This window comes from Polypterus senegalus, chromosome 8 (genome assembly GCF_016835505.1).
Source record: "Polypterus senegalus isolate Bchr_013 chromosome 8, ASM1683550v1, whole genome shotgun sequence".
NCBI lineage: Eukaryota > Metazoa > Chordata > Cladistia > Polypteriformes > Polypteridae > Polypterus > Polypterus senegalus.
Genome location: NC_053161.1, coordinates 142557087 through 142583025, shown reverse-complemented (window position 1 = coordinate 142583025; position 25939 = coordinate 142557087). Strand labels below are relative to the sequence as shown.

The 25939-nt window shown below is 37.9% G+C and overlaps 1 protein-coding gene across 4 annotated transcripts in view; it reads right to left on the bottom strand.

Moving 5' to 3' along the window:
• The window catches only part of tmtc1 (transmembrane O-mannosyltransferase targeting cadherins 1), a 570135-nt gene that overhangs the window by 25182 nt on the left and 519014 nt on the right, over nt 1–25939 (bottom strand). For all 4 annotated transcript variants that reach the window (XM_039761862.1, XM_039761863.1, XM_039761865.1 and 1 more), the window contains 3 exons: nt 11833–11935; nt 10053–10188; nt 3106–3250 (listed from right to left, as the gene is read on the bottom strand). In XM_039761862.1, the coding sequence (XP_039617796.1) occupies nt 3106–3250; nt 10053–10188; nt 11833–11935 (384 nt within the window). The remainder of the gene's footprint in view (nt 1–3105; nt 3251–10052; nt 10189–11832; nt 11936–25939) is intronic.

The following is a 25939-nucleotide window of genomic DNA, read 5'->3' as shown; positions in this document are numbered from 1 at the left end:
GAAGAGAGACTACTTGTCACTTTGAGGTAAGGAAACAGTAGTCGAGTGTGCGCTTACACCGGTGTTATGCACTGAAATGCCCCCCCTACATAATCGTTATCAAATATTATATTCGAACATAAATTAATAGGTTCATGGTTTACAAATTCCATGAGACAATAAAATAAAATAAGCAATATGAAAATATATATGTTGTATATGAAAACATAAAAATATTAATATTTTTTCATATACAACATGTATATTTTCATATTGCATTGTTTATTTTATAATAAAATTACTTTCGTTGAATTTTTCATCATAAACAATATTTATTTTTATTATATATAAATATTTATTTGCATATTCATGACAAAACCCCGAAAAATAAATGTCCCACAAAATAAACATTATACAAGAATTTGTATTAATGGTCTTGACGGCTGTCACATGCCTAGACGTCATTATAATTGTAATATCATATTTGATAATAATAAATCTATGAATTTATGTTCTAATATAATATTTGATAGCTATTATGTGGGGGGCAATTCATGGCAGGGGGGCATTTAGGATCATGGGATATATCCGGTCCTCCGAAGCGTAAAATAAATGCGCAGAAAACGAACTAGAAGCGGTTTCCTTGCGTTCGTTGGGTTTTGAACGGCAAGAAAAAGCTGCATGCAACGTTTTTTTGATACCGTATAAACGCGCTGCCGGACAAACGCACGTCACCAAAGCCCGTGTGAACACTCATTGACTCCTACGTGTAGAAAACACTCGGCGCTTGATCCGCGCTCACCGGACGCTACGAACGCAAAAAAAACGCTTGATTTTAACGCCCGTGTGAACAAGGCTTAAATCATTAATTCAAAACACACATATGGTCATGTTTGTTGAAATAAAGTTTAAAAAACATTCATAACAAATGATCAGAAAAGAATGATCTAAGATAAAAAAAAAAAAACTATTGGTATGTTTGACCTTGGACCCTCACATTCCTATTTATTACTAAGCAGTGCTAATAATGTTGCTCATGGTGGGGGTGAGGGGACTTGGGGGCAAAGAAACATAAATGAGGAAGCTTGGCTGTGTTATGTATGAGTCTGCATTTTTGTGCATTTTGTTTTATTGCTGTTTTTTGTATCTTTATGTTTTTAAATGTGTACTGTATCTCCATTACTTGTCTTTTGTGGGTGGAGACCCATCAGGTGGGACCACCCTGACATCATTACTACTAAGCCTCCTCTCTGGCTATCTAAATCGAGAGCAGAGAAGGCTCAAATTAGGAGACCATTGCGCTTGGAGTGGTGAGTATTGCTATTTCTCTTTGGGTTTTGTGGTTTTGCTGACATCTCGTTTCTGTTTTTAAGGTTTTAAATTAACGGATATTATGTATTGGGACTTGTTTTTTTTTTGTGTTCTTTATTTCGCCATATACAATTTCTTGTATTAGGAATTTGTTAGTTTTCACATACCCCTTGGGGTCAGAGCGCAGGGTCAGCCATTGTACAGCGCCCCTGGAGCGATTGCAGGTTAAGGGCCTTGCTCAAGGGCCCAGCAGAGTAGGATCTCTTGGCAGTGATGGGGATTCAAACCGGCAACCTTCAGGATACCAGCACAGATCCTTAGCCTCAGAGCCGCCTTTTATTTGCTGCAGAAATTGCCTTTTATGCAACTTCTTTTAGTCACATTTTCTCTCATGAGCATTTTTGACTTAATTTAATTGTGAATATTTTTATGCTCTTTTGTCTACAAACTGGGTGATTTTCCTATATTTTGTGACATTTTCATTTTTTAGCCATCTCTCCTTGTTTGGACCTTGCAACGCCAAGCCTACAGATAGCATTGAGGAGTAAACTGGACTGAGTACAACTCTTCAGGGGTGTCTAGTGAAGGTCCTGGCCTGCTCTATGACTATATTTTGGAAGCCTCACACCCATTTTGCTATGTTTGGGGCTCATTCACACAACAGGCTAGTGTTAGGGCCCAAGCATTTTGGCAGCTGAATCCCATCTGACTGTGTATTCCGAGGCAATAACTCTCTCAAAGCGATCCCTTAATGTAGCATCTCCAATAAAGAGTCTGAGACATGTTGTTTAGCAGACATGGTTTTGCATGCCATGGGGTCTGCATAGACCGAGACAGTTTAGGAATGTAAAAAGCATATGAACCTGCATATAAACCAAACTATTGTACCCATTGTTTTGGTGATGTTACATCTTCAATATTTTATATGTTTGTTCCTTTATAGGTGATGCCACTATGTGTGTGTGTATATCTATATATCTATATATCTATCTCTCTCTCTCTAGATATATATCTATATATATATATATATATATATATATATATATATATATATATATATATATATATATATATATATATATATATATATATATATATATATATATATATATATATATATATATATATGTATATATATAGATATATATAGATAGATAGATATATATATATACAGGTATATATATATAATTGAACAGTTTGTTTGGAATATTCTGGTTTTGTGTTCTGTTTGAGTTTGACCTTAGCAACATTTCAGTTACATTTCACTTTTCTTGTAATGAACCTTAAAGATCTAACACTTTGATTAATTATAGTTGTCCTTCAGAACTTCAATGGAACAATCCAGATGGACATGGCAGGTACCTAAAATACTAAAAAGACAATTATCAGGGAAACATACTGAAGAACACAAAGAACAAGGAATAAATGAAAAAACAGGCACAAGGCTGAAACACAAGAAAGCACTAGAAGCAGGATCACCTAGAATGTTAGCTTTACAAAGGCACTAAGCATAGTGGTAGAGCAAAGAATCTGGCCAGGCTCCTACTTTTGCTTCCTTTGTTCCTCTACTCATGTAACAGCAGAGTGATTGGCTGTACGTAGTAACACAAAAGAAAAGGAGGGGCTGAGGTCAAACAGCACATCAGAGAAGAATTAGGGTACAAAATCTCAAAGCCCATCTTGACTCCTTGGATTCACATGTGATCAACACATTGAAAATATTCTGTGCAAAGAATTCAGACATCAGAAATGTTCCGTAAATAAAAATCGATTTTAAGTTTTTAGCCAAGAATGGCTGTCTTTCTCTAGTCTTACCAGAGCAAGGCCTATTTCACTATTGTCAGGCTGAAGGGCCACAGCCTCCCGATACACCTGTAGAGCTTCCTTGTATTGGCCAGTGTTGTAATACAAAGCGCCTAATGGTGTCAGTATTTCTACCTTCCGTGTGATCTGTAAAGCTCTAAAAACAACAAAGAAAATCCAAAGTTAAATTGAGAATATTTTTCGTCAAATATGCTTATGTCTACAGCTGCAGCATCCCTGACTAGAGAGCTATCACTGGGCACTTTATCGAATAAACAAGCATACCTAATGTTCAATTAACCCTCTGTACAAGAAACATACAGTGTGCTCCCTAGTGACTGAGACATTAGCCTGTAAATTGAAAGGCTAACCAGCTGAACGTCCTCCACCTGTTCCCTTTGTGCTAATGACAGAGTCGCCTAAACTGACAGTGCTTACACGTGGGAGAGTGGCGATTTATTGTATGTTTGTCTGACATGCAAGTGCATGTAACGTTACTACTGCTACATAAGCACACAAACTTACTGTCCTATGCACAAAGTTATTTACTGACTGCTTTGGATTTAATACAAATAATCATAAGATGCTAATAGCAGGATTCACTCTGATCAATAAAAATCAGCTTTGCAAAGTCAAAAGCAATGGAAAGACCTTAAATTGGTGACAGAGTCGCATTCGTACAGCTCAACAAAGGCCATTGCAAAGCAGATGGCTCTAAGGATTTTTTTTCCATATTCTGATACCTGTAGCACTGACCTGCAAATTGGCATTAACTAATTAATTAGTCTAAATTTGCTTCATATTTTTGAATTGTTCACCCAGCATTTCTTATTTTGTGGTGGCACAGAGGTTAACCTTGCTGCATCTTTGCTGTGGGGATCTGGGTTCAGTTTCCTGCTTGGTTTGTGTCTGACAGTCTGGAGCTGGCGAGTTTTCCCCATGTTGTATGGGCGCCTCTGGTTACTTACTGTGTGTTCCCCCCAACTCAGATGTGTACATGTTAAGTCAATTCAATGAATTGTCACACACGTGCACATGGGAGACACATGGGCTCAAATAATTGTGTTTCTCTGCCAGACTAGGGGTTGGTGCTGTGCTGTAAATCTTTCTCCTCTTTCCCTCTGCAGACCAACAGAAGTGCCTGCCTCTTAGGGACATCACTTGTGCTTCCAGTCCTTTCAACCCTGCCTCCTAAAGAGATCACTTCCACTTCAGTCCCTGTGACCGCACCTCTTCCTGTTACCCGACTTTATAATGGCATTGTTTTCATTATGTACCTCAGTTCTGTTTTGTACTCATGTCTGTAAAGACCTATTGAGATTTGATTGATCAATTTAGCCTGTACTAATAAGTATAAAGGTGGCTATCCCAAACCTTTTTCTGTGTTTATTTTACAGAATAGGTAAAGTTTCAATAACTGCCTATGCTTTCAGCTTTTCATCTGTAGAGTGAGCCGAGTCTGTTGTCTGTGAAAAGTGACATATCATGATACATTTATTCTCTCTCAAACTTCCCTTTAAAATGTGCTTTGTTTTCTTAAAGACATCCATCCATCATCCAACCTGCTATATCCTAACTACAGGGTCAGAGGGGTCTGCTGGAGCCAATCCCAGCCAACACAGGGTGCAAGGCAGGAAACAAATCGCGGGCAGGGCGCCAGCCCACGCAAGGCGCACACACACACACACACGGGACAGTGTAGAATCGCCAGTGCATCTAACCTGCACGTCTTTGGAAGGAAACTCTTGCAGGTAGGGGCATCGGGAGAACATGCAAACTCCACGCAGAGAGGACCCAGGAAGTGAACCCGGGTCTCCTAACTGTGAGGCAGCAGCGCTACCCACTGTGCCACCGTGCCGCCCTTCTTAAAGACAGGTAGGTATCTTCAAATAAAATAATCATATCAAGTCTAGCAGTTAATATATATTGGTGGTCAGTAGGGAAAAAACATTCAAGAGCAAAACCATGATGGTTGTAGAGTCTGCACCAGTGTTGCCCTGGTTTACAGTGCTGTATTGGAGGGCATAAGAGCACTGTCTGTCTCTGGTCCAGAATGCTCCATATAAAATGGTATCATGTTTTACTCAAGTTGAAGGGATTTACATGTCATGAAATTAAGGATGGTGATCACTGAGTAACTGTAAGTGGAAAGTACGTGAGCTAATCAAGTGGAGGAGAATTTAGGGTGCAAGAAAGTGCAACCAATATTCAATATATCACTGTGGTCAATGTATTCAGCAAGCTCTGTACTCAAAAACATTAGATTCTTACGAAGTATTTTATATACAACATATATGCCATTTATTATTATTATTATTGTTACAATACTTGCTTTCCCTTTTTACATGTTATATATTTTTTCACTTTGTGAGAAAAGAATTTCTTGGTCTCCAGACAAAAAACATTTTTAGGTTTATTGTATCAAAGCATTATTATTTTAAAGTTACAAAAAGTGGAGGTATTTGTGAACCCTAAGACAGGTGGACCTGCTTTTTTTAATTGAGACCCTCTGGAACCTTCTGCATGCTCTGAAAGCACCTAAAGAAGACAACAGCTAGAGCACTGACAGCACTTTGGCTAACAGAGACAGCGAGTGAGAGAGTGTAAGCTAAGTATAATATTTTGTTGTTATTTTGGTTATTATGTTGCTGTTATGATCCCACATTGAAGCTGGGCCATTAGTGTAATTAATTGGTTCTTGCTGGACATAGCAAGCAGGAGTGTCTTCATAAACATTTTATTTGTTATACTGTATTAATTCTTGAGGGTAAATCATCTTTTCACATGACATTTGGAGGTCTGAGCACGGGTAAGCCATTGTACAGCGTCTCTGGAGCAATTTTCAGGTTAAGGGCCTTGGGCAGCTTTGCACAAAAATCATACACCACAACTTAGATAACGATCAACCAATAACAACAACAATAATCATAATAATAATCCTCAAACTGTTGTAGCATAGGAGACACAGATAGGACACAATATAAGTTCTGACTGCATTGCTAAAGGATGATTTAGTTCAGAGTATAAGCACCTCTCAAATGAGTTTATTATTAAAACTTGCATTAAAACTCCACAAAATATCATCTTCCATTGTTCATAACCATTTATGACCTGACTGATTCTATTTTCACATTCACTCCTGACATGCAAAAAAAGTTCTTCACAGTTAGTTTCTCAATCTATCTAACATTGTGCATTAATTGCATGGTGATATTGCCTACTTTGCATGAGTTGGTGAGGATATAGTAAACATGAATCATTGCTAAATGTCTAAAGATAATCATTTTACTTCAATATAATCGAATTTTGCGATTATTATTAGGCTATTCGGTTTATTTTGGGGACCAAAGTTTAAGTTTTATGTTTATGATTTATGGAGCTGTATGAAAAGATTATTATTGTGCGGTTAGTATCACCGTAAACTACCTTTTAGGCTGGTGGTTTAACTGGAGAGCTACCTTTGGTAAAGTTCATATACACTGTCCTTCAATGATTTTTTTTTTCATTCATACGACACAGGTTCAGTGTTTTTAGAGGAGTGTGAAATGCAAAAAAAGAAAAAAGTCTGCCAATAGACCCCAGGTGATAAGTGTTCTCTGAAATGTTGTACCTTAAGAATGTATTTTACCAAGAGTGTCTTGTAGACATATGTTACAGTAACTGAATGTCTCCTCTGCATTCTCAAATTGTAAAATGGCTAAGTCGCATTAAACCCCACCACGTGCTGTTTCCAGTTTCACCCGAAGCATTTTTGAGTGCTTGCTGTCATGAGTTGACACATTTCAGGATAGATATGCAGTCTGAAGGGATTTTTCAAGTTTTAGTTTAGTTTAGTTTTTCTAGCACTTTGCAGCTGGCCTCTTATCCCACCACAGACAGCACCTATGATAGATAGTATAATTTGGTAGGCAGAAGCGTACTTCATGCAATCCATCCGTCCATTTCCAAATCTGTCTATCCACAGCAGGGAAGCCTGAGCCTATCCCAGCAAGTAACAGGCACAAAGGCAGGAACAATCACTGCATTGGACACCAGTCCATCACAAAAGGCACTGATAGCAAACTATACTAAGTAGCCAGAAGCTTTAGCAGCTTTGTTTTACTTTATATTTTTAGTTTTAATTTATCTTTATCATCATTCTATCAAGCTAATTGACCATCACCATGCAAAGTGGTAGGAGACAACTCTGAGAAAGATCGACTGCAAAGTAAAAATCACACTTGACTTGAGGAAAAATGTAAAGCACAATGACTGGAGTTTGTTTCTTCTGATGTAAATACATTTAGGTATGATTCTCTTCTAATCATTTTCATTTATTATTAATCCAGTTCAATTCTATTGGACAAGAACAATGTTTCTATTTGGCAGTGTAAATTGAAAAATATTTTGTAAAGGCCCTGAGCTATAAAACGTAAGTTACAGGTTCATATCCTGGCCTGCAGTGGGACTCTGATCAGGTCACTTAATACACACACACACACACACACACATAATCACCATCTGTATACATAAAGAAGCAGCTGTACTACATTCTTGTCATGCGTCTGTCAATGTGAGTTAAAGCATTTACTAAAGTGATAATTAAAATAATACGCGATGTAATATGAGAGATGGCTGGCTTATGTGTAAGCTGTTAACAGATCCCAAGCAAACTTTAAGCAAGAACTGTGGCTCACAAATGGTTTGTTTTTTCCAGGGCCATATGGAATTTACAATTGTCTATTCCCCTTTATTATCATTTGCCCAGTCAGTCCCTTGTGAATTTCCTAACAGTGCAAAGTCAGAAATTCTAAACCATTCCCTGACTTTTTTTTCCAAAATAGGCTTCTAGGTCATTTGTGTATTGTACAGTCATCTTCAGATTTATACATATGGAATATGAGTAGGTTGTGATTTTAGTAATTTTTTTGCAATTTTAGGTTGAATTCTTAAATTAACTTAATAGTTTAATATTTAATAGTTTGTGCCAGAGTCTTAGCCAATGTTATATTTATTTAACGTAATGTATATAACAATAGTATGCTAGATTGTCACTAGAGGCTAAGGCATTGTATTTTTGCCAGATGGATGCTAATCAATGACTCGCTATGTGACCTGACGTTGTGCTGAACTACCAGTGCTTGGAATGTATAAATAAGGAAACAACTGTAGTTGAATGGTAAGTTGCTTTAGATAACAAATACTGTACATGTCATATGGGTCAACAGGTTAATGATGTTGAATGCTTTAAAACAAAAAAGGTGCATCACAATTGTATAATATTTACTTATAATTTTTCTGTGCACCACTGTAATTTTTTCATTTAGAATATTAGAAACACTTTGATGAGAACAGGTCATTCAGTCTGCCAATCATATGCATCTAATTTATCCAAAACATCAACATTTTGAAGGTTCCTAAGTCCTAATGTCTATCACATATGGTAATTTTATTCCATGTGTCTGTATTTTCTGTGTGAAGAAAAATGTTCTAATGTTTGAAATCTACCCATAATAAAGTCTGAACTGTGTCCCTGTGGTCCTATTGAACTAATTGTAAAGTAACAGCCTGCATCTACTGTACTGTATTAACTCCTTTCATACTTAAAAAAATATCTATCATGTCAACCTCTCTGCTTGCTTAAACTAAGAAGCTTCAACTCCTTTAATCTTTCCTCATAACTCATCCCCTGCAGTCCTGGAATCAAACTACAGTAGAAGCTGTGTCTTTTTTTTTGGTAAAACAGAGATGAAAACTGCACATGGTACTCCTGGTTACACCTCACTACGTAATCAAGTTTAAAAAAAAAGTTATAAAAGTTATAAAACCTGAGCCTAACTTCCTCTAACTTGTACTCTACTCATTGTGCTATATAACCTAACATTCTGCCAGCCTTCTTTAATGGCTTCTGAACACTGCCTAGATGTGAATAGTGATATGTTTTTCTCAGAAGCAGTACTTTCAATTTTCAGACTTCCCATTGTGTATTCAAACTTAACATTTTCATTCCTTACGTGTAATATTTTACATTCACTTACATTAAAATTCATCTACCACAAATCTGCCAAGCCTGTATGCTGTCCAAATTCCTCTATAATGATTCAACAGATTCTAGATTACCTGCCAATCCATATATCTTGGTATCATCTGCTGACTTAAACCAGTTTGTTGTTTATATTCCTAATCAGATTTTTAATAAACATAAAAAATAGCAGCGGCCCCAGCACTGACCTCTGAGGGACACCACATTTAACATCATGTAATTCTGGTTCCTTGCACCATAACTCTTTCCTTTCTGTGTTTTACCCAATTCCCATCTACACACTACAGTACACCCTGAACTCCCATTTTTTTTACTTCGATGCCCTACCTCTTAAGTGGCACCTTTTCACATGCTTTCTGAAAATCAAGATAAAGAATATCATATGCACCACTCAGATTGTATCCTGCTATTGCTTCCTTATAAAATTCCAGCATATTAGTAAATAACGATATCCCCTGTCTGAGTTCATGTTGATTGCTCCCTAATACCCCTGTTCTTGTCATGCGCTACTCAATCTTCTCCATAAGAATTCCTTCCATTATTTTATCCATGGTGCATGTTAAGTTTACTGGTATCCACCTGAATACCTTTTTATACAACTCCTCCTGTTCTTAGGAATTTTCCCAGTGTGCAGTGAATTTAGAAAAATAAGTGCCCAGGATTTATATTTGCAGTCACTATCCTCCTTAAGCACTCAAGGTTAAATGTATTCTGGTCCTGGTGATTTATTAGATTCCAGCCTAGACTAAATTTACAAAAATTAAATTTCCTAAAAAAATTAATTTACAAAATGTATGCTTTTGTCAATAAAAAAAGCAAGCCATGCTTTGTTTAAATCAACACATTCAACCTCCTGAATTGCTAGCAAACTGTTAGTTCCATTTATCTTGAATGTGCCAGTCCTCAGATACAGCATACAGGGTTTATTTTGCCATACCTCTTATACCACGCTTCTGCGTCTTTATTCTGATCAGACGACCGGAGAAGCCTTCCCAGGTTCACCATGGCAACATAATGGCTGGGTTTAAGCCTAATGGCTTGCTGATAATGTTTTGCAGCTTGATCCCCATCTCCTGGAACAGAAGGGACAGATAAAGAAAAAGGGAGCATGTTTAACAACACGGGTTCAGCAGATTACACTGCAGATCTGCTGCCTCAGAGGTTCATTTTACTACTGCTAGGTGATCAGTAGTCTGTTTATGCAAGACACCTGACATCTTTATGCTAATTCAAACCACCAGTGATTTTCTTTATAAGCAATGCAACTAATAAGTAAAAAAAATGCAGAATCGCTTTATTGTTCATCTCTCTCATTATTTATTTAACACTTTAGAATGCAATACAGATTGCTATCATTTCTCATTTACTTTTCAGAAGAAGCTGTTATTACTGTATGCTCACTGGCATCTTCTGGTGTGAATTTTCTTTATTCACCATTTAAACAGCAATAAGCTGCCTGCATGTAGAATTCAAAATATTTTAAATACTCCCAGAAGGACATTAAATGAACCCACTGTGCCAATTTAACATCGGCTAATGCTCCTGAGTAACTGGCACAGGTGTCCATAAAGGGATTTTACTAGCACACTTTTGTTACATTTATTCTCTTACTTTCTGTACGGTCATCATTTTTTATTGCACAAATTTAAAGACTCAGCTGTGAGTCTGAGCACTGACCAGTACATAATGTACTATTCCTATCCCTGGCTCTCTGTGTCCCACTAAGCGAATCCCTTACTCTGCCTGTGCTGCAACTATAAAAAATGTATGCATAAAAGTTATACTGTGTTCTGATTTTATATATCTCCATGGATCAAGGTGCCAGCTACATAATATCTGCCGCTGCCTGCTATACAAATACTTGATGAAAAAATTCTCCACAAAATATATATACTTGAATAAATGTAGAGATTCACTTGATGACATATAGTATTTCAACATTGTGTCTGTCAGACAACATCATTTACAGGCATCTGTCTGGTGAGGAGTTTTGTACACTGAGAATAAATCTGCTTTAACATGAACTCCGAAGAGTTGCAATTTCATGCTGGTGTGGCCGCATAGTGTCAGAAGTGCTGAAATTTAAATCACAGAGGACGTAAAAGCTCTGCTCGTATAAATTTGGAAACTGTTTTACTGTGCCCTTGTGATTTGAATAAAATGTTAAACAAATAAATGCAAGTTAAATGTCATAAAATGAGCTGAATGGGTATCTAAAGACAAATTCATAAAGTAATACTGTATACACAATCCATGAAATACCCATAAGTGCACCTAAAGATTATTCCAGTTGAAACTGCGTAGGTTTAATTGACATTCTCTTATAAATATTGGATGACTAGACAATTCTGCAGAAAAAGAACTCCTTATCTCGTATTCTGTATTATCTTTTAGTATACCCTACTTTGTACTCGCATTCTTAAAGTTCCAATTTGCTTTGTATAATTCCACATTAATTGCCCATTTTTGTGTTACTTTTAGATTGTGTCAATCTATGCGGTGTTCTCAATCAACAAACTGTGAATAGCTCTAAAAAATAATTTAAACTAGACTGAATGGATTAGCATAAGAAAGGTGTATTGTTAAATTGTAAGATGAGTCCTATTCTCTCATGCACTTTCAATATGTTACCTTTTGTCCTCGAATTCCACAGCAGATGGAACACATGCCCAGGATAACAAATGGACCAACATAGCACATCAAGTCAATGCACCCACCTATATCTACCAGAAACACTCCATAATTATTGTGGAGATCTGAGTTTTCAGGACAGCTTTTAATTCCCTGCAGATATACCAGATTTGCTTCTTCAAAGTGTCCCTTAAAGGAAAGAAGAAAAAAAAAAAGATTAATAGGTTAGCTACTTAGTTCCATTTTCCATTTCCAAATGCAATGTTAAAAAAATGCCACAATGCTTACAGGGTAAACTATTGCCAGCTGTTGAAAATGTTTAGGCTAGCAATTAATTAATAACATTTTACATAACAATTTAGTCATTAAAGACACCGGTGAAAAAACAAGAGATTAAGGGTTGTAATTTGATAGATAGATTTCCCTTGGCTCAATAAAGTATCTAAGTACCGTTAGCCAAGAATTATAACAATGATACAAATATTTAAGTACATACTATACAAATACACTGAGTACAGGCTGTCAAATGCAATCTGTACACTGGGGTTGGAATCTTGCAGTCCAATACAGGTAACGTAGATCATGCATACAATAATGCCAGCGCAATGGGAATTGTGCAACTAACATTACTACCAAAGTGACAGGTGGCACATAATATTAAAGTGACAGATACTAAAGTGACATTAATATTAAACTAAAATAAAATATAAAGTGACATAAGATATGCTGTTTGGGTGACATTTTTAAAGTACACATTTTAAAAAAAGGTTTTACAGTAGTGACCAAGAAGTGAAATATCAGATGTAGTGCATAGCTAATATACTGTACCTAATATAGCTTATGAGCAGAGAAGGTGCATCAGGCCCAGGACTCATACCACTGCCCACCCCCCAAGTTGGGAAGAGTTAAAGGGTCTAATGGCTCTACGGACATCAAATCTTTTGTAATTGTCTGTATTGCAGTTCTGTGATAGTAGCTTACCACTAAACAAACTCCTCTGCTTAATTATGGTGGTGTATAGTGGGTGATGTTCATTGTCCATAATAGACAGCATCTTGTGCAGTGTTCTCCCCTCTGCCACTGTCAACAGAGAGTCCATTTGCATGCCAACTACAGATCCTGCTCACCTGATTAGCTTGTCAATACAATCAGCATCTCTCTTCTTCATGCTACCCTCCAGCACACCACAGCATAGAAGAGAGTACTGGCAACTCCTAACTGACAGAACATCTGTAGGAGTTTCTTACATATGTTAAAGGAGCTCAACTTCCTCAGAAAATAGAGACGGCTTTGCTCCTTCCTGAACAGAGCCTTTCTGTATGTTGACCAGTCCAGCCTATCATTCATCTGCACTCCATGGTATTTATAGGTCTTGACCCAATCCACATCAACCCCTTCAATGGAGAGAAGCCTCAGTGGTGGCCTAGACCTACAGTAGTCCACAACAATCTACTTGGTTTAGAAAGTGTTCAACAGCAGTTGGTTTGACCAACACAATCACAGAAAGTCATTCACCAGATTCCTGTACTCCTCTTCCTGTCCACCCCTGACAAACCGCACAATGGCAGTGTCATCTGAGAACTTCTGCATGTGGCATGTCCCTGAGTTGTAGCAGGAGTCCGATGTGTACAGGGTGAACAGAAAAAGGGCAAAGAACAATCCCCTCTGGAGCTCCAGTGCTGTTCAGTTTCCCAGTCTGACAAACTGAGGTCTACCAGCGAGGTAATCTGTAAACCACTTCACCAGTTGTGAGTTCTCTCCAATTCTATGCAACTTGGCCCTTAGTAGGAGGGGCTGGAAAGTGTTGAAGGTGCTGGAAAAGTCAGAACCTGATCCTCACAGCACTACATCCTTTATCCAGATGTGTGTTGTTCTGGTGGAGAAGGTAGAGAATGGCATTATCCATACTCACCTTCTCTTGATAGGCAAACTGCATGGGGTCTAGTGTGTGACTCACCTGTGGTCTGAAGAAATGAAGAAGTAGCTGCTCCAAGATATGAGAGGTTAAAGCCACAGGCCTGAAGTCATTGAGTTCACTGCATTTCACTTTCTTGGGAGTTGTAAGCTCAGGTAAAAGACGTGTTGAAGGGGTTCTGCCAGTACAGCAGCACAGGCCGTTGTCTTGGACACACCTTATCTGGGCCAGCTGCCTTCCTAGTGTGCAGCCTCCTCAGTTCTCTTCTAACTTTGTCAGAGGTGATGGTGTAAGAAACATGGGGTGGAGAAGCAGGTGCACTGTTAGCACCTTCTGATGTGCTGCCATGCTGGTGGGGTAAAATGGCTGTATGATCTGTACTCTCTCCACATGGTCCTCTGCTGTACAGCAATTCCTTTACTTATAACTTGTGATGGTCTTCATACCATCCCACACCTCCCTGATGTTATTTTGCTGCAACTTGTACTCTACCTTCTTCCTGTAGGACTCCTTAGCTTCTCTTAGTCTAAACTTAAGATCCTTCTGTACACTCCTCAGCTCTACCTGGTCCTTGTTTTTGAAAGCTTCTTCTTCTTGTTAAGAAGGCCTTCAACATTGCTGGTAATCCAGGGTGTATTATTAGCAAAGCAGCGTACAGTTTTAACAGGAACAAGAGTATCCATACAGATGTTCAGATAGTCTGTCACACAATTTATAATTCGCTCAATCTCCTCTCCATGTGGTTCCTGCTTTACTTTTCTCTGTCTGTTCTCCTAGTTTGCGCTTCTCTTATTCCTTACTTAAAAGCACTTCACTCACACTGTTTGCATTCCCCAATATTAATGAACCTTTAGGCTGTCACCCACTTAACTGCTCAGATTTAATTAAAGTAAATGTAAATACGCGCATCGCCTCCAGCCAAGAGCAAAAGTGGGATTGAAAGTGCAAGTGACTCAGGCCAGGAGAACACGTCAATTTCAGAAGGTTCATTGAAACTGAAAATGGATGTATAATCTGTGGTGTCAACCACCCCTCAAGAGCCAGCGGCACTGACTCCAACTGGGCTTGCTACTCCACAAGTGGAGCACAGAAAAGACCAAAATGAACAGTCCAAGCTGAAGCTAACAATCACCACAATGATTATCACAATAACTACCGTTCATATTGGGGTGGGCATTTAGGAGCTAAAGAGTAATATAAAGAAGGTTACAAATGATACAAGGAAAGATATAAAAGACATACTCAAAACCGCTTTGTGGCAAGCTTTAAAGGTATACTAGAAGATGTTAAGCAAATGTTCATGTCTTGTATTGAAATAGTTGAACAACTGGCATCTACCGCTGACGGAAAAACAACTGCAAAGTGTTTGGACACAGACTAGCTGTACTGGAAGATGCATACAGAAGGAATAATATCACAATAGAAGATCTCCCTGAAAACCATGAAAGTTCAAATCATAGCTGAACTATTTTCTCAAATAATTGGAGAGGACTTCAAATCAGACACTGAGTTATCAGCAGTTTACCGCATATGTGGATTGAATACCTACAGTAGTCCACAAGTCTTCAAAATCTAGAAGACTTATTGTCCGTTTTGACGAATTAGAATCTGAATTAAATGTGATGTCACTTCTCAGACAGAACCAAGAGATTATATTTGAAAATAACCACACTATTTTCCCTGATTTCTAAACATGCTGCATGGGTGGGGGAAAATGAGAGCAAGTTATTTCTAATCTGTCCTTTTAACCTTGAAAATTGTAAGTGCCAACATAACAATAGTCTTTATTACAATAACTCTGGGCAAAAATGGAAATTAAGGTTAAAGCTATGTAATAATGTACTACCTTAATTTAAGACTACAAAATGTCAACAAAAGTTCATAAGCCCTGTCTGTATGACCAGACAGTGAATTTTGTAAGCTGGAATGTCAAAGGTCTCAATCACGATTTAAAGAAAAAGAAAGTATTCTCTCACCTAACTGGTCTAAACGCCAAGATAGTATTTTTACTGGAGACCGACTTATTAAGCAAGGATCAGTTTTGGTTGCAAATAGAATGGACTGGCCACATATTTCACTCCAGCTATAAAAATAAAACTAGAGGTGTGGGATTTTTTATGCATAGAACAATTTCATTTGTAGTATCAGATGTAGTATGTAATTCTGAAGGGTGATATGTGATTGTCATAGGTAATGTATTTAATTGCAAAGTGATCTTGATAAATATCTATGTACCCAATATGGATAATAGAGACTTCATCTAAAATGTATTTGCATCCATTCCTAATGTGAATTATAATGGCTGGAGACTTTAATTGTGTTTTAAATACAGACCTGCATGGGAATTGGATAAATCTCTGACACTTTCAGAATTACTAGACACTATAAACTCACTTCAGTGTGGGAAAGCAGCAGACCCTGCTAATATTTTTCAATTAAGTTAGCTCCACTTTTATTAGCATCATTTATTGAAGTCAGAGACAATAAAACTTCACCTCAAACTTTTCCCCAAGCATTAATTACCATTTTTCATAAGAAAAATAAGGACTTATTACAATGTGCATCATACTGACCAATCTCACTTCTGAATAATGATGTTAAAATACTCTCAAGTTTTAGCTAGAAGGACTGAGAAAGCGCTTCCTTCAGTAATACCACAAGACCAAACCGGATTTATTAAAAGCAGACACTTCGCTTCCAATCTTCAAAGCCTGTTTAATGTAGTGTATTCATCCACAAAGCCTACCAGATATCTTATTATCGTTAGATGAAGAAAAAGAACTTGATATGGTTGAATGGAACTAACTATTCACTACATTGCACAAATTTAGGCTTGGCCTGAACTTATGTGCATGGATCAAACTACTGTATACCAGTCAAGAAGCTTCAGTTTGTATTAATAACATTATTTCAGACTACTTCAAACTAAAACGTGGTACTAGACATGGATTCCCCCTGTCACCACTGCTATTTGCAATCGCCATTGAGCCAATGGCAGTGAATTTTCGAAATGCTTCTGAAATAAAGGGGATTATCAGAGAAGGACTTGAACAGAAAATATCACTATGTGCAGATGATATAGTACAAATATATATGAGATCCAGAAAATACTGCGCCTGCTGTTCTAACAGCACTAGCAGAAATTCAAAAGATACCTGGACTCAAAATCAATTTGAATAAAAGTGTGCTCTTTCCAGGGAACTCCCTAGCACACAATATTAGATCAGACACCTTCCTTTTTATCTTCGCAGATCAGTTTAAATGCCTAGGAGTAAACATCACAAATAAACATAAAGGTCTTCTTCAATAAAATTTTGTTTTCTGCATGGAAAAACCTAAGCAAAATATGCATAGATCCTCCATCTCACTTTAGAAAGGAGAATTAACACTATCAAAATGAATATCTTTCCTAAGCTTCTTTTTCTATTTCAGAGCATCCCATATACATTAAGAAATCATTTTTTAAGAAATTAGATTCAACCATAACCTCATTTATTTGGAATTCAAAACATCAATGCATCCAAAGGGCAACTCTACAAAGACAAAGACCTAAGGCAGAAGGGGGCACGGCTGTACCTAACTTTCAATTTTATTACTGGGTGGCAAATATACAAGCTATAAAAACCTGGACATGGACAGAAATAGACGAACATACACAGGCTTAGTCCGCAATAGAAATAAAATCCTGCAGTACTTCTTTATATTCCTTGCTTTGTGGCCCAGTCAATACAAGTTATCGCCAGTATACTAACAACCCAATTGTGCTTCACTCACTCAGAATATGGAACCAATGCAGGAAATACTTCAAGATAGAGAATCTTTTATCTGTGATACCTCTGTATGATAACCACCTTTTCCACCCTCTCCAACTGCTTTAATGTTTGGTAAATATAGATAGATATACATAGATGATGTCTTTGGATCCTATAAACAATTACACTCCAAATTTAGCTTCCCATCAACACAATTTTTCCACTATTTCCAAATTAGAAACTTTGCTAAACAAAATCTGCCCAATTTTCCTTACCTCCCACCTACTTCTATTCCAGAAGAAATACAGATCAGTCTTGAGGACTTAGCCAGCATTTCTGTAATATATACATTTGGTACTAGGGTGCTGTACAAAGTTAGCCATTATGGATGTAGTGATTACATTTTACCTGAAGCAGGTGCAGGTGTATGCTGTATACATATTCTTTCATATATTCTTAAATAGACTTAAAGTTAGTTGTGCTCAGCTCCAGTCCTAGAGGACCTGGTGGCTGCAGGTGTTTGTTCCAACCAATTCACTTTGTTTAGGCCAAAAGTAGAAAATGAGAAGACATCTGTGTAGTAAGCCAAGGCAACACTTGAGTGTCTTTCTAAATTTTCGAGTAAAAGGCATATTATTATTAAATCTGAGAAAGTATACAGAAAGGAAAAAACAAGCCCTCTGTGTCATTAAAGAGCTATAATAAGAAAAAAGAATATTACTGAAGAAATTGGTTTAAATGAAAATAAAGTCAGTGTGGCCTGCTAAAATATGAACTGAGCCTCCATTCGCTCTTACTTCTAGTCAAAATGTTGGTACCTACCTGAGCAAAACCTCAAATACACAGCATTAGGTCCACCTGTTAGAATATTCGGTAAGATATCATTGGATTTGTGTCACTCACTTCCAACCAGTTAGTTTCAAAAGTAGCTTCTGATATTGTAAAGGGAAAAAAAATTACATGAATAAACTGAAGTCCTGCGGTGGGCTGGCACCCTGCCTGGGATTTGTTCCTGCCTTGCACCCTGTGCTGGCTGGGATTGGCTCCAGCAGACCCCTGTGAGCCTGTGTTAGGATATAGTGGGTTGGACAATGACTGATTGACTGGCTAAATTGAAGTCTACAGTGGCTTCTGTGTGTCTCACAACAGAATGGCTGCCCTCAACAACTGACTTTTGTTGCACAAGCATGCAATTGATACTTGGTATTACAGTCATATGAAAAGGTTTGGGAACCCCTCTTAACTCTTTGGATTTTTGTTTCTCATTGGCTGAGCTTTCAAAGTAGCAGCTTCCTTTTAATATATGACATGCCTTATGGAAACAGTAGTATTTCAGCAGTGACATTAAGTTTATTGGATTAACAGAAAATATGCAATAAGCATCATAACAAAATTAGACAGGTGCATAAATTTGGGCACCCCAACAGAGATATTACATCAATACTTAGTTGAGCCTCCTTTTGCAAATATAACAGACTCTAGACACCTCCTGTATCCTTTGATGAGTGTCTGGATTCTGGATCGAGGTATTTTTGACTATTCTTCCATACAAATTCTCTCTCCAGTTCAGTTAAATTTGATGGCTTCCGAGCATGGACAGCCTGCTTCAAATCATCCCATAGACTTTCGATGATATTCAAGTCAGGGGACTGTGACGGCCATTCCAGAACATTATACTTCTGCCTCTGCATGAATGCCTTTGTAGATTTCGAATTGTGTTTTGAGTTATTGTCTTGTTGGAATAACTTCAACGTTGTGGCCGATGCTTGAACATTATCCTGAAGAATTTGTTGATATTGGGTTGAATTCATCCGACCTTCGACTTTAACAAGGGCACAGTCCCTGAACTAGCCACACAGCCCCAGAGCATGATGGAACCTCCACCAAATTTGACAATAGGTAGCAGGTGTTTTTCTTGGAATGCAGTGTTCTTCTTCCGCCATGCAAAGCACTTTTTATTATGACCAAATAACTCCATTTTTGTCTCATCAGTCCACAGCACTTTGTTCCAAAATAAATCTGGCTTGTCTAAATCAGGATTTGCATACAAGCGACTCTGTTTGTGGCGTGAGTGCAGAAAGTGCTTCTTTCTCATGACTCTGCCATACAGATGTTCTTTGTGCAAATTGTGCTGAATTGTAGAACGATGTACAGATACACCATCTGCAGCAAGATGTTCTTGCAGGTCTTTGGAGGTGATCTGTGGGTTGTCTGTAACCATTCTCACAATCCTGCACATATGCCGCTCCTGTAGTTTTCTTGGCCTGCCAGACCAGAACAGCAAATGTGCCTGTGGCCTTCCATTTCCTGATTACAGAAACTGACAGTTTAAACCTCTGAGATAGCTTTTTGTAGCCTTCCCCTAAACCATGATACTGAACAATCTTTGTTTTCAGATCTTTTTAGAGTTGCTTTGAGGATCCCATGCTGTCACTCATCAAAGGAGAGTCAAAGGGAAGCACAACGTGTAATTGACCACCTTAAATTCCTTTTCTCATGAATGGACACTTATGTCTGTGAAGTTCAAGGCTTAACGAGCTAATTCAGCCAATTTGGTGTTCCAAGTAATCAGTATTGAGCAGTTACATGCATTCAAATCAGCAAAATTACAAGGAGACCCACATTTTTGAACAGCCAGTTTTTCACATTTGATTTAATTTCATACAACTAAATACTGCTTCACTAAAAATCTTTGTTCGGAAAACACCCCAGTACTGATATTCCTAGAAAATGAAAGACATACTACTGTTATCTTATTTATTGAAAGTAGAGTCAATTATTATGCAGGCTGAGAGGGGTTCCCAAACATTTTCATATGACTATATGTAGAGCATTAGTGCATCTTCACATGGCAGAACAACTTCTACCCTGATATTATCTCAGATAACAGGCTGACAGCTAAGAAAGTGATTATCTTTCAAAAGCTGCTTCATCTGACTTGTATGCAGGGATTACAGTACATAGAGTTAAGCGTAATTTAATGTTGACTGAATGGAAGCAGGCAATTGCATCCCACTGCATTAGGTGAACAACAGCTAAGCTCTAAGGAAGAGGCCAGCACCTTGTGACATCTGAGGCCTGTTACATCAAAGAGAAAAAAATAAGATTATTCATATCAAATGTGTAGCCATGCCCACCAGATGGTGGAGCACCAATGCAACGTCTGTTATGCATGTTTTGGATTTCAGTTTTTCAGGCTCACATATGCTGATTCTGGGAAGGGTTTTACAGATAATGTTGGGATTCATCAGACCTCCAATGCATGGTGTGAAACCAAATCCTTAATATCACTAACATGAGGAAAATAGGGTGGAGAAAAGAAATGTTGGTCTAATGATGGACTAATATTCTGTATATTTATGGGATAATAATGGCTTTGTTGGCCCAAATTCAATCTTCAGAGAAAAAAATGTCTTTCATTCTAAGTTTGTTGAACAAAAATGCAGCTTAGTGCTGAAGGAAAAGGGAAATGTAGTTAACATGAAATCCAAAGGAGTGAATCAATTAATCTGCTAGTGCTTCTCACATTTACACATACAGAGTTAATTGCACTATGCATTTCAGATTTGTAAACTGCTTTACATAAAACTATTTGCTACATGAAGGTTCATTTAATGTAATACTGGTTATCCAGATTCCTACATCTGAACAAAGTTTGTTTTTTTTTCCTAGCAAATGTGCAAAATAATCTCATCTCCAACTCACCCTGGATGAGCGGAGCCAAATGAGCAAGAGATTGGGCAGCACTGCAATGGAGATGAGAGATAATCGTGATTGATTTTATCCTTGGTTTTTATTGGATTATTTATAAAATTTTAAGTTTTTCATTGAGCATTGGATTTTATTAAAATATTTTTTGACTAAAGAATTCTGGGCTGGGTGGCACGGTGGCACAGTGGTAGCGTTGATGCCTCACAGTAAGGAGAACCGGGTTTGCTTTCCGGGTCCTCCCTGCGTGGAGTTTACATGTTCTCCCCGTGTCTGCGTGGGTTTCCTCCCACAGTCCAAAGAAATGCAGGTGAGGTGCATTGGCGATTCTAAATTGTCCCTAATGTGTGTGCGCGTGTGTGTCCTGTGGTGGGCTGGCGCCCTGCTCAGGGTTTGTTTCCTGCCTGGGATTGGCTCCAGCAGACCCCCGTGACCCTGTAGTTAGAATATAGCAGATTGGATAATGGATGGATGGAGTTTGGGCTGCACTGCACTTTATTTGTTGGACGCTGACTGGAATAAATGCCCTAAGCACTTGTGAATCAACCTTGCTGTTCTGCGCCCTCATTGCACTAGTCTACCGCAGTCATGACAATTGATATCTTGAGGCTCAATAAGATGTCAAGACTCAGGGCATCACAATCAGTTTTTAAGAAGCACCGTTTCACAGACATCACGACTGAGGTACTCCATTTTGCCATGACTGACACTTACTGTATATCGTCAGTCAAAAGTGCCAATTCAAGGCATCAAGCAGAGGACACCAGGTGCTCAACACTCGACCCCTGCTGATAATAAGAAAATCCAAAGAGTGTTAGAGTGATTGTCCCATAACAATTAACGTCTGATAACCTTTCAGACAGAAACAATGTTGGCTTCATTATCAACTGGGACCTCTTCTGGGAGATACCATCCTTCTGCATATGGGATGGGCTGTACCCCAGTAGATTTGGTGCCAGGGTCCCCTCAACAAACATTTTAAAACTAATATAGACTTCTAGACTTTCTAGCTTTATGCAGATTGATAACCGTGACCTTGTAGTAAAATGATTTAAATGTGCAGTGTGTTTAACTAAAGATGTGCATTATATTATCTCAGTAATTACATATTACAGATCCATTAAAGAACCGAGACATTTTGATAATAATGTAATAATAACAAGTATCACTAGTTGTCTTATAATCTCTATGTAGTCCTGCTTCTCTCAGAATCCCTTAATAGAACATTATTTGATATTAGAGTATTAACTAGTAAGAACATTTACGTAAAATGTCTTATCGCTGACAGTAACGTGGTAGTGAGAGACCTGCAGTACTTATAAAAGCTGCCCCTCTGGAATTTAATTTTACTCATTCAGCTCATCAAGGGAAGTGAGGCTGTGCTTTGGAGAATATCTTCTCAAGCAGTAGTACGAGGGTGTTGTGCCGTGTTAGCCATTATGAATGTAGTGAGCAGTCAAGCAAAATGACCCCTTTTATAGGCTAACTAAAAAGATTACAATATGCAAGCTTTCGAGGCAACTCAGGCCCCTTCTACTGCTATTCTCAAGCAGTATAAATTGTCATCCTTGGCAGTTTCAGTTTTTTTTACTGTTGCAATTAAAAGAGTACCACATTCCCCTTTACTATAAATTTATCATCTGCTGAAATATAATGCTTTGTTAATTAAATCATTTTTGGATTTATTATCTGTAGTAATTAACTAATTATGATGAGAATTTTCTAATAGTAGGTGTTTTCCAACTCTTTTGCTGATAATCAATGCAATCCCAAAGTTACACTTTTGACCTTATTCAACATATCAGCCAGTCAACACACAATAGATCTGACCTTGATGAATCTTACACCTACAGGAGATGGCAGTTGATCAGGGTGACTAAACTTCAGAAGGAGGTGACTAACCTGCGGTATACTAAACAAATGGCAGATCTTACCCAGATGTCCTTTAGGGAGATACTGTGCACCGCCAATATGGCACATGAGGAGACTCTAAATTGGAGAGATAAAAACAACTGGGTCATGGTCGAACATATGTGGAAGGTAAGAGGTGCCCACTGCCAGTGGCATTAACCTTAGAGTCTCAGGTTTCCAACCATTTTCAGGACTCTACGGCGCTGGACGGTGGCTCTGAAAACCCTGAGGTTATAGGCAGGAATACTGTAGAGAGCCACAATGGATTACCTCAAAACCCATCCAACGAAAGAGAGAAGACTGATAGTGGGGGACTCAGTCATTAGAGGAACTGAGACACACCTTTGCTTACGAGACAGTGAGTTGCCTTCAGTGTGGTGCCTTCCCGGTGCACAGATGGCAGAACATAAAGATAAGCTATCAGTCCTGCAATCCAAATTTAAAGAGTTAGGTGCCAAGCTGAGGGGCAGAACTGACACGATAGGCTTCTCTGAAGTTCTTCCTGTGCCATGTGCCAGTCCAGGTAAGACTGAGGAGATCAGAAAGCTTAACACGTGGCTCCTATCTTGGTTTAGGGTAGAAGGGTATAGGTTTGTGGAGCATTGGGATGCCGTATGGAGCAAATGGGACTTGTTCTGCTGTTCCAGGTTACATTTGAATGAAAGGGGCACCAATGTGTTGGGGAGGCATATGAGTAGGTTAGTCAAGGATTGTTTAAAGTAGGGAATGGGGAGGCATGGAATTTAGGACAGGCCAGGTTTAGAACGTTATGAAGGAACAAACAATAGAGGAATAATAAATATGCATTGTAACTTAAATTCTACAGTAGAAAAAGTAATACAAAAAATAAATTCTTGCCTTAATGCTAGGAGCATTAAGAGTAAAATAAACAAGTTGGAACTTTGATATAATAGGAATAACACAAACATGGCTAACTAATGGAGATGGGTTGGAGTATGACCTACACGAGTACACTCTATTTAGGAATGTCAAGCAAACCAAAAAAGTGAAGGAGTGCCATGCATGTTAAAATTTAAATGCCACACTTCTTCAGCCACAGCTTAGTGAGGGGGTTTGGATTTGGTTACACAGCATTAGGGATCAAGGCGTCATATTAGTAGACAATATTTTAAATGTAAATCTTTTTGATAATATTAAAAAGGCAAGTTTAGAGGGAGATATTATAGTCATGGGAGACTTTAACTACCCAAATATTAACTGGACTAACCTTACATTTAACGGTGCACAAGAACAGGCGTTTTTAGACGTAATCAACGACTGTTTTTAACACAGTCCAGATTTAGTATTCTGGAATAATCAGGATAGAATTGAAGTGGTTAATCCACGGGGGTCAAGTGACCATAGCATAATACAATTGGCAGTGTGCATATTAAAAAATAAACCTTTAATTTTAGTAGAGTCAATTCGGAGCAGATGCAGCAAAACCAAAGTAAGGTAAATTTGGATAAGACAGCTGAGGAGATGTTAGGAAGTTTTAAAAGTGTTTTACATGCACTGCAGGAAAAGTTAATCATAAAATTAAGAAGCAGAGCAACATTAAAGAAAACTTTGAGGTGGATAAATAAGGAGCTAAAAATAAGTTACAAAGGTAAAATTGACTCAATAGTAGTAAGAAAAACTGTCAAGAAGGAGGTGAAAACAGGAACAGTAAAGGTAAGCTAGAATATAGAGAGTGCAATAGCAAATCCTTTGAACTTGTGCTTTATTGATATTCATACGTGTGAACCTCCCAAAAGTAACAGGAGCTACTCAGTGACTTAAAAATTGTAGAGGAAGAAGTACTGCTTAGATAAAATGGCTAAAACCTACCAAATCACGAGTAAGGTCATATTTCACTAAATTCTACGAGGAAGGAACAAAAGCATACGATAAGAGAAGTGCATACGATATTATTTATTTTTTTTAGAATGATAATGTCCAGCATGAGGTTATTGATCAAACTAAAAGAAGTGGGAATTCAGGGCAAAGTTTATAGGTGGATACAAAAGTGTCTCAAACACAGGAGGCAAAGGGAAATGGTGAGGGGAACTTTCTCAGAATTAGATGATGTTATAAGTGGTGTCCCTCATACCTGGGCTGCTGTTCTGTTTAATATGCTTAGCTTATTTGGACAAGAATATAAGCAGTAAACTGGTTAAATTTGTAGATTATACCAATTTCGGTGAAAGGGCAGATAGTGTAGAATCAGCTAAAATGTAAAACAGGGACTAGGGCAGATTTATGGCAGATTACATTTAATATAAGTAAATGTAAAGTATAACTTAGGAAGTAGAAACGTTAGATTTGAATATACAGTGGGATGTCTGAAAATTGAAAGTACACCTTATGAGAAGGACCTAAGAATTACAGTGGACTTATCACTATCTACAGTTAGTCCAAAACATCAGCAAGAATCAAAGATTTGAGCATATCTCACACGTCTTAGCATCATTACACCGGCTGCCTGTGGGCTTAAGAAACAATTTAAAGATATTTTCAATTGTCTAAAAGTTTCAAAACAATCCAACACCTCCTCAAACTTTGGAGATTTTATCCTAATTTTAATGTTTGATCTGCTAACGCAAGAGTTGGCCTTTTTCTTTTGTGCATAGAAATTGGAACACTTAAAAAATACTAAAAACTCGCCTTTTATTTTGACTTAAAATATTTTAAGCATCACTAGCATTTCACATCATGTAAGGAGGTGGCGATTAGCTTTTCTCCCAAAATGCATTTTATTTCTTGTTTTTTAGTCTGGTCACTAATCACTAAATTTTTTTTCCTGTACTCAGTGCTGGTGTTGGTGTGATGTGCCACGGCTGTCCGGCCTAAGTATGCTGTAGCCGTCTGCGAAGATGAACCAGGCACCACAAGAGAATCCGGTTAATGGCGACACACTCATGGACT